At 56.6% G+C, this 8,480-nt stretch overlaps 4 protein-coding genes across 4 annotated transcripts, besides 6 other annotated features; all 4 read right to left on the bottom strand.

Moving 5' to 3' along the window:
* Positions 1-369: a sequence feature (areas not merged during assembly with more than two copies in the genome that could not be assigned to a particular haplotype).
* Tc00.1047053511203.29 (surface protease GP63, putative) lies at positions 1-1,023 on the bottom strand (the record flags this gene model as incomplete). Its single annotated transcript, XM_800501.1, has 1 exon — positions 1-1,023. A coding segment is annotated over one exon (1,023 nt), but the record flags the coding sequence as incomplete, so codon positions are not given.
* Positions 370-1,451: a sequence feature (haploid, Esmeraldo-like haplotype).
* Positions 1,422-1,700: a mobile genetic element.
* Positions 1,452-8,480: a sequence feature (areas not merged during assembly with more than two copies in the genome that could not be assigned to a particular haplotype).
* Positions 1,521-1,542: a microsatellite.
* Tc00.1047053511203.20 (surface protease GP63, putative) lies at positions 2,805-4,505 on the bottom strand (the record flags this gene model as incomplete). Its single annotated transcript, XM_800500.1, has 1 exon — positions 2,805-4,505. The coding sequence occupies one exon, from the start codon at positions 4,503-4,505 to the stop codon at positions 2,805-2,807; it is 1,701 nt and encodes a 566-aa protein (XP_805593.1).
* Positions 4,905-5,177: a mobile genetic element.
* Positions 6,268-7,968, bottom strand: Tc00.1047053511203.10 (surface protease GP63, putative; the record flags this gene model as incomplete). The annotated part of the gene is made up of 1 exon (XM_800499.1): positions 6,268-7,968. The coding sequence occupies one exon, from the start codon at positions 7,966-7,968 to the stop codon at positions 6,268-6,270; it is 1,701 nt and encodes a 566-aa protein (XP_805592.1).
* Positions 8,237-8,480, bottom strand: Tc00.1047053511203.5 (hypothetical protein, conserved; the record flags this gene model as incomplete). Its single annotated transcript, XM_800502.1, has 1 exon — positions 8,237-8,480. A coding segment is annotated over one exon (244 nt), but the record flags the coding sequence as incomplete, so codon positions are not given.

Here is an 8,480-nt window from a genome sequence, read left to right as displayed (position 1 = left end):
CCAATTGGCGCGATAAAATCCCATACTCTCAAAAGCCGACATTGTCAGTGATGTGTAGAGAGAGGCCCCTGAAATGCCTGCCATCAACTCATCCAACGCATTGCGACGTTCCCAGTGGGATCCCGCTGTCCCCCCATAACCCTCGTCCTCCAGCTCCATGCCCGGAGCGGTAGGGCAGTTGTAGTGTTCCCGCGTCTTCTCCTTCGTTATTGCAGAACTCACAACCGTCACAAATTCCTTGCCGCGCACATTAGGGATCTTGCTCACCATACCGAGTGGTTCCATTATCTCGTAGCCAAATCCAAGAGCATGTGCAACCTCATGTGCGGTTTGGCGCACTGTCGCATCATCACGAACAAGGGTCCGAGGATCATAGTTCAACACAGCAACAAATGGACGACCATCCCGCAATGTGAGGCACGGCCCTGCCCACGCCGCTGCCCCAGTCACGGGTGCAGCACCGGCGTAAATAACCATGTCGGTATTAGGCACCCCTTTCGTCCGGTGTTCACGCGGAATCGTAAATTCAGTGCAAATTCCATACACAGGATCCGGCACAACCAAGCTGATCCTCAAGGGTTTAACAAAAAGTCGATCAGAGTGCATTTTAAGGGCTTTGGGAATGACATACGACTCAAAGATATTCTTCTTTTCCTCCGTCAATATATTCTCTCTTCGACAAATAGTCACTATTCCCCGAAGGTCCGACCTTTGTTGCCCCGCCGCAGTGCAGTACTTCTGTGGATTCTTCAGATCCTCCGTAAAAACCTTAAAGCGGATCGGAGCCCAGCCATCGTCCCCATCCTCGCTGGCGGCGGTGTACGCCTGCACGGCGCCCTGTCCCCGGCGCGGCAACTCACGCACCACCGCAGTCGGCAGCCGGCCGTATTTCTTCATCATCGCGTCAAACCCACAGCGGTGCTTCACGGCGGGATCGGCGGCAACGCAAGCACCGGCGCAACACACCACCATCATGAGCCACGGCAGCAGCGGCAGCAGCGCGGTGTGGCGTGGCTGGCGCATGGCTTCGGTACAGTGTGTCTGTTCCTGCGGTGCGGGCAGCAGCAGTGGTATTAGTGGTAGTAGTGGTAGCACAGGCCTTGTCTGCGGGAGGAGAAGCAGAAGGAAAGAGGAACAGAGGGAAAAGAGACGCTGCAGCCACAAGAGAGGAGGGGCAGCACCACAAATTACCGCAGCGCACACACAGACAACAACAAAAAACCGACACAGCCTCCAAATAAAGCCGAAGCACGGAAAAATGTTCTGCAGCGCTGCTGACCGGATCCCGAACTGATACGTATAAATAAAACAGGACGAGAAGAAGAGGGTCATGGAGAGGCAGCGGCCTCGCCACATCCTCAATGTTTGTCCCAACTACATCTATATATTCGGATAGCCACCCTCGTGCCACGGTGCGGTGTGTTCGGATTGGAAACATTTATTACTTACGAGTTGGAACACTTTGGGCCCTCCAGCCACAAGACTCCGCCGCAAGGTCGGAATCAAAGAGGGTGGATGGAAAAAATAAAAATAAAAATAAAATTCGCCGTGCCGTTATCGGTTCCTTGACTCCTTCCGTCGGGGCCTTTCAAAGGACCATAAGATAGGAAAAGGATCACACGGAAATATTTTCGTCGTTTTACCAAAACTTACATTAAGTTGGGCAACCAGCCCTCTCAATAACATTCCTTCTCACATGCACTCAAAAATACCATCACACCATCTACGCTGTGACACGCATACTTAGTGAAGAGAGGGCGCAGGAGAGAAGAGTATAAAAAATAGTCCGCGACTTGATATCCTCCAGCACAGGACAAATAAAGACACCTTGCACTCCCGTCATGCTGTCGCCATGGCTGCGACGGATGCATTCCGTGGCCCACGGCGAGCCCAGCACGACTCCCCACACCCATAACCATTCATGACTGACGAAAAGGAGGTGTCGAGTGCGTCTTTCGCTCGCCTCCCGCGTGGGGCGAGGAGGATCGCGTGGGGCGGGCCTCCACAACTCACACCGTGCGCGACCCCCACACCAATAAGCGGAGCAAAGAGGACACGGCTGGGCAGTTTTGGCACCCACTCGCAGGGCCTGGCCATTCCCCCGCAGCCAAAAATAAATACTAATAAAGCACAGGAGAGGCCTGTCTGCGTGGAACGCCGCATCGAGGGTCCTCGTCCCCGCCCTCAGCAAAGCAGTCACGAACACCCCCGCACCCATTGGGTCACAGCGACTTCCCATCGCCTGCCCGCATCAGAAGACGCACGTGGGCGCATGCGGTGCTGGGACTCGTCCCCTCCCTCCAGACCACCTCGCCACCACGCGGTTGCGCAGAGACTCATTCCCCCAGCATGCAAATGTCCATGAAGCCACGCATCGCAGGCACAAAAAAAAAAACAAATACGCTCATTGTCCGTTTTTCAGAAGCGAAGAGAGGAGTAGCGCAACAGTTGCACGATGCTATTGTTACTGCAGTGCTGCGTCTTGCGAGTGCGGGGCCCACGGGCCATGTGCACATCATGACCCTGCCAAACGCTGTTCACGCATTTTCTTTTTCTCGTTTTGCTCGTGTTTTCTCGTTTCCTCAAATAAATATGATGACCCGTCCGTCGGCCGCCATCGCAGTGCACGTCCGCCCCGCCACGTGGAGATGTGGAAGAGCGCCCCGTCGCCCGGAGACGGAGCTGCAGCGGGGAGCGCAAAGCACAACCCCGTGACGCTGCTGCTCGATTGGGGTGCGTCCGCAGTGCCGCTCGCCTCGCCATCCACGCTGCCCAATAAATTTATTGGCGGCAGAGCCCCGGAATCAGAGTCGCCGCGGCCGCTTCCTCGGAACCTCGCCCTCGTCTCCCTCCGCATCCTCCGCGGATGTCGGGTCGTCCGCTAGAGGCGGGTCAACGACCGGTATTGGGTGGCTGCTGATGTTCGGGAAGGCGGTGCACACATCGGCGTATTGGGGGCACACAATGCTCCCACGCCAGGGACCCGATGGCGGCGTAACGGTTTCACCCTCCTGGCACTCGTGCCACGCATCGTCACGAAGAAACCGCACGCTCAGTGTGCCGTCGCCGCATCGAGTGTCCACACACACATCGCCAATATATTTGTCGTCGAATTGAAGCTCCTGCCCCTTCACGCACCGCGAGTTCGGGCCAACGACACTGCCAGGCATTGCGGAAGGATTGCCGTTGGTGCACCCAGTATTAGAATACTCCTCAACATACGGACATCTGCTCATGTAGGGGTCATCACCGCCAACTCGGGGATCAGCGAAGTACCGATACTCCTCTGGCAGGGCTTCCTCGTGCCTCTTCAGGTCACAGTAACCCAGGGACAGTCGGTCGTACGTGCAGAAAAGCCTTTCTTCGTCGTCAAACTCGTTGCAGAACAGATCAGGGTATTCGCTGATGCCGTCGGTCAAGCACTTCTTTTCCAGCAGCCCACAGCCAGAGTTGTTGCCCCACCACAACATCTCCGCCGCGCTGTAGTTTGCCACATAAACACCCATGTCCTCAAATGCTGCAAGCGTCAGTGCCGAGTACAACCCAACCTCCATATCACTAGTCATCAGCTCGTCCCTCATGTTGCGCTTCCTCCAATGCGACAGTACAGTTCCAGGGCCACCCTCGTCCTCCAGCTCAATGCCCTCAAGCGTGGGGCAGTTGTGGTACTGACGCGCCATCGCCTTCGTCTTCGGCGTTGAAATCACCGACACCTTGGACATCCCGCGCACGTTCGGGACCTCGGAAATCATATGTAACACAAAAAACTGCACTCGCGCAAGCCCAAGGGCATGCCCCAACTCGTGGGCCGCTGCACGCACGTCTCCAATCGACACCGCTATTTGGCTCGGGTCAAAGTTCACGGCAGCAGCAAATGGACGACCATCATCCAGCAGGACGCACAGAGCCGCCCACGCCCTTACACCAGAAGTCGGAAAAATATTGGCGTAGAGAATCATGTCGGTACCAACCACACCCACCGTGTGGTGCTTGTCTGGGATGGTGAAGTTATCGCACATCCCCAGTCCGGTTCGAGGAATGAGGACGGGGCGCGTCACGGGCCTCACGGAGAGACGCTCCGCGTGCAGCTGAATGGCGGCGGGGAGAGTTTGCCTCAGAATAATGCTCCTCCTCTCCTCCGTCAACACGTCGTCCGCCCCGCATGTTATTGCGCGGCCGTCGTGGTCAATGCGCAGATCCCCCGCCGCAGTGCAGTGCCTCAACGGGTCGTGCATGTCCTCCGCGGACACCTTGATGCGGATCGGAGCCCAGCCATCGTCCCCATCCTCGCTGGCGGCGGTGTACGCCTGCACGGCGCCCTGTCCCCGGCGCGGCACCTCACGCACCACCGCAGTCGGCAGCCGGCCGTATTTCTTCATCATCGCGTCAAACCCACAGCGGTGCTTCACGGCGGGATCCGCGGCAACGCAAACACCGGCGCAACACACCACCATCATGAGCCACGGCAGCAGTGGCAGTGGCGCGGTGTGGCGTGGCTGGCGCATGGCTTCGGTACAGTGTGTCTGTTCCTGCGGTGCGGGCAACAGCAGTGGTATTAGTGGTAGTGGTGGTAGCACAGGCCTTGTCTGCGGGAGGAGAAGCAGAAGGAAAGAGGAACAGAGGGAAAAGAGACGCTGCAGCCACAAGAGAGGAGGGGCAGCACCACAAATTACCGCAGCGCACACACAGACAACAACAAAAAACCGACACAGCCTCCAAATAAAGCCGAAGCACGGAAAAATGTTCTGCAGCGCTGCTGACCAGATACTGAACTGATACGTATAAATAAAACAGGACGGGAAAGAAGAGGGTCATGGAGAGGCAGCGGCCTCGCCACATCCTCAACGTTAGTCCCAACTACATCTATATGTTCGGATAGCCATCCTCGTGCCACGGTGCGGTGTGTTCGGATTGGAAACATTTATTACTTACGAGTTGGAACACTTTGGGCCCTCCAGCCATAAGACTCCGCCGCAAGGTCGGAATCAAAGAGGGTGGATGGAAAAAATAAAAATAAAATTCGTCGTGCCGTTATCGGTTCCTTGATTCCTTCCGTCGGGGCCTTTCAAAGGACCATAAGATAGGAAAAGGATCACACGGAAATATTTTCGTCGTTTTACCAAAACTTACATTAAGTTGGGCAACCAGCCCTCTCAATAACATTCCTTCTCACATGCACTCAAAAATACCATCACACCATCCACGCTGTGACACGCATACTTAGTGAAGAGAGGGCGCAGGAGAGAAGAGTATAAAAAATAGTCCGCGACTTGATATCCTCCAGCACAGGACAGGGAAGACAAAAAGATACCTCGCACTCCCGTCATGCTGTCGCCATGGCTGCGACGGATGCATTCCGTGGCCCACGGCGAGCCCAGCACGACTCCCCACACCCATAACCATTCATGACTGACGAAAAGGAGGTGTCGAGTGCGTCTTTCGCTCGCCTCCCGCGTGGGGCGGGCCCCACAACTCACACCGTGCGCGACCCCCACACCAATAAGCGGAGCAAAGAGGACACGGCTGGGCAGTTTTGGCGCCCACTCGCAGGGCCTGGCCATTCCCCCGCAGCCAAAAATAAATACTAATAAAGCACAGGAGAGGTCTGTCTGCGTGGAACGCCGCATCGAGGGTCCTCGCCCCCGCCCTCAGCAAAGCAGTCACGAACACCCCCGCACCCATTGGGTCACAGCGACTTCCCATCGCCTGCCCGCATCAGAAGACGCACGTGGGCGCATGCGGTGCTGGGACTCGTCCCCTCCCTCCAGACCACCTCGCCACCACGCGGTTGCGCAGAGACTCATCCCCCAGCATGCAAATGTCCGTGAAGCCACGCATCGCAGGCACAAAAAAAAAAACAAATACGCTCATTGTCCGTTTTTCAGAAGCGAAGAGAGGAGTAGCGCAACAGTTGCACGGTGCTATCATTACTGCAGTGCTGCGTCTTGCGAGTGCGGGGCCCACGGGCCATGTGCACATCATGACCCTGCCAAACGCTGCTCGCGCATTTTCTTTTTCTCGTTTTGCTCGTGTTTTTTCGTTTCCTCAAATAAATATGATGACCCGTCCGTCGGCCGCCATCGCAGTGCACGTCCGCCCCGCCACGTGGAGATGTGGAAGAGCGCCCCGTCGCCCGGAGACGGAGCTACAGAGGAGAGCGCAAAGCACAACCGCGTGACGCTGCTGCCCGATTGGGGTGCGTCCGCAGTGCCGCTCGCCTCGCCATCCACGCTGCCCAATAAATTTATTGGCGGCAGAGCCCCGGAATCAGAGTCGCCGCGGCCGCTTCCTCGGAACCTCACCCTCGTCTCCCTCCGCATCCTCCGCGGATGTCGGGTCGTCCGCTAGAGGCGGGTCAACGACCGGTATTGGGTGACTGCTGATGTTCGGGAAGGCGGTGCACACATCGGCGTATTGGGGGCACACAATGCTCCCACGCCAGGGACCCGATGGCGGCGTAACGGTTTCACCCTCCTGGCACTCGTGCCACGCATCGTCACGAAGAAACCGCACGCTCAGTGTGCCGTCGCCGCATCGAGTGTCCACACACACATCGCCAATATATTCGTCGTCGAATTGAAGCTCCTGCCCCTTCACGCACCGCGAGTTCGGGCCAACGACACTGCCAGGCATTAATGAAGGATTGCCGTTGGTGCAACCACCATTAGAATACGCCTCAACATACGGACATCTGCTCATGTAGGGGTCATCACCGCCAACTCGGGGATCAGCGAAGTACCGATACTCCTCTGGCAGGGCTTCCTCGTGCCTCTTCAGGTCACAGGATCCCAGGGACAGACGGTCGTACGTGCAGAAGAACTTAACGTTTTTGTCAAACTGGTTGCAGAACAGATCAGGGTATTCGCTGATGCCGTCGGTCAAGCACTTCTTTTCCAGCAGCCCACAGCCAGAGTTGTTGCCCCACCACAACATCTCCGCCGCGCTGTAGTTTGCCACATAAACACCCATGTCCTCAAATGCTGCAAGCGTCAGTGCCGAGTACAACCCAACCCCCATATCACTAGTCATCAGCTCGTCCCTCATGTTGCGCTTCCTCCAATGCGACAGTGCAGTTCCATAATCACCCTCGTCCTCCAGCTCAATGCCCTCAAGCGTGGGGCAGTTGTGGTACTGACGCGCCATCGCCTTCGTCTTCGGCGTTGAAATCACCAACACCTTGGACATCCCGCGCACGTTCGGGACCTCGGAAATCATATGTAACGTCACAAAATAAGAAACATCAAACCCAATGGCATGCCCCAACTCGTGGGCCGCTGCACGCACGTCTCCAATCGACACCGCTATTTGGCTCGGGTCAAAGTTCACGGCAGCAGCAAATGGACGACCATCATCCAGCAGGACGCACAGAGCCGCCCACGACCTTACACCAGAAGTCGGAAAAATATTGGCGTAGAGAATCATGTCGGTACCAACCACACCCACCGTGTGGTGCTTGTCTGGGATGGTGAAGTTATCGCACATCCCCAGACCGGTTCGAGGAATGAGGACGGGGCGCGTCACGGGCCTCACGGAGAGACGCTCCGCGTGCAGCTGAATGGCGGCGGGGAGAGTTTGCCTCAGAATAATGCTCCTCCTCTCCTCCGTCAACACGTCGTCCGCCCCGCATGTTATTGCGCGGCCGTCGTGGTCAATGCGCAGATCCCCCGCCGCAGTGCAGTGCCTCAACGGGTCGTGCATGTCCTCCGCGGACACCTTGATGCGGATCGGAGCCCAGCCGTCGTCCCCATCCTCGCTGGCGGCGGTGTACGCCTGCACGGCGCCCTGTCCCCGGCGCGGCACCTCACGCACCACCGCAGTCGGCAGCCGGCCGTATTTCTTCATCATCGCGTCAAACCCACAGCGGTGCTTCACGGAACGATCGGCGGCAACGCAAACACCGGCGCAACACACCACCATCATGAGCCACGGCAGCAGTGGCAGCAGCGCGGTGTGGCGTGGCTGGCGCATGGCTTGAAGTTTTGGTTGAAAGGTATAAGATAGAAAAGAGACAAATGAAAACTGTGAAGATCTGACAAGGTATCTATGATAGTGGCATTACAAGCAATGCAATAGAGGTGCAGAAAACCCACTGGTAATGGTTATTATAAGAAAATCAGTTTCCTTTACAGTACACATCCTATGTGCTGTAAATGTGGGATGCCTGTCAATTTCTGCTGTCCTCTAGCGCCCTTTATGTGACAGACAAATTCTTACTTTACATTTCGTTCGGCTGCTTCTACCATTCACGTGTAGGGAGAGAGCTTTTGGGCGGTAGCGTCATGCCGTGTGCCGGGGCCTCATCCTCTGTGTAGTAGGGGCCAGTGCGTAGCTGGTAGTGCGTTGTGCTCTCATACAGTGGGGCTAGACGCAGATAGGTTCCATCTACTGCTCTCGGTGCCGTCCATGACTCGCCGACAGTGCCATTGTACGCAGTTCCACCTGTGGGAGAAATGCGAATTGTGGATTGCCTGGATGCAAAA

The sequence above is a fragment of the Trypanosoma cruzi genome, genomic scaffold (assembly GCF_000209065.1).
Source record: "Trypanosoma cruzi strain CL Brener 1047053517069 genomic scaffold, whole genome shotgun sequence".
Classification (NCBI taxonomy): Eukaryota; Euglenozoa; class Kinetoplastea; order Trypanosomatida; family Trypanosomatidae; genus Trypanosoma; species Trypanosoma cruzi.
The sequence above is the reverse complement of the archived record's forward strand: the minus strand, read 5'-3'. Positions and strand labels throughout refer to the sequence as shown.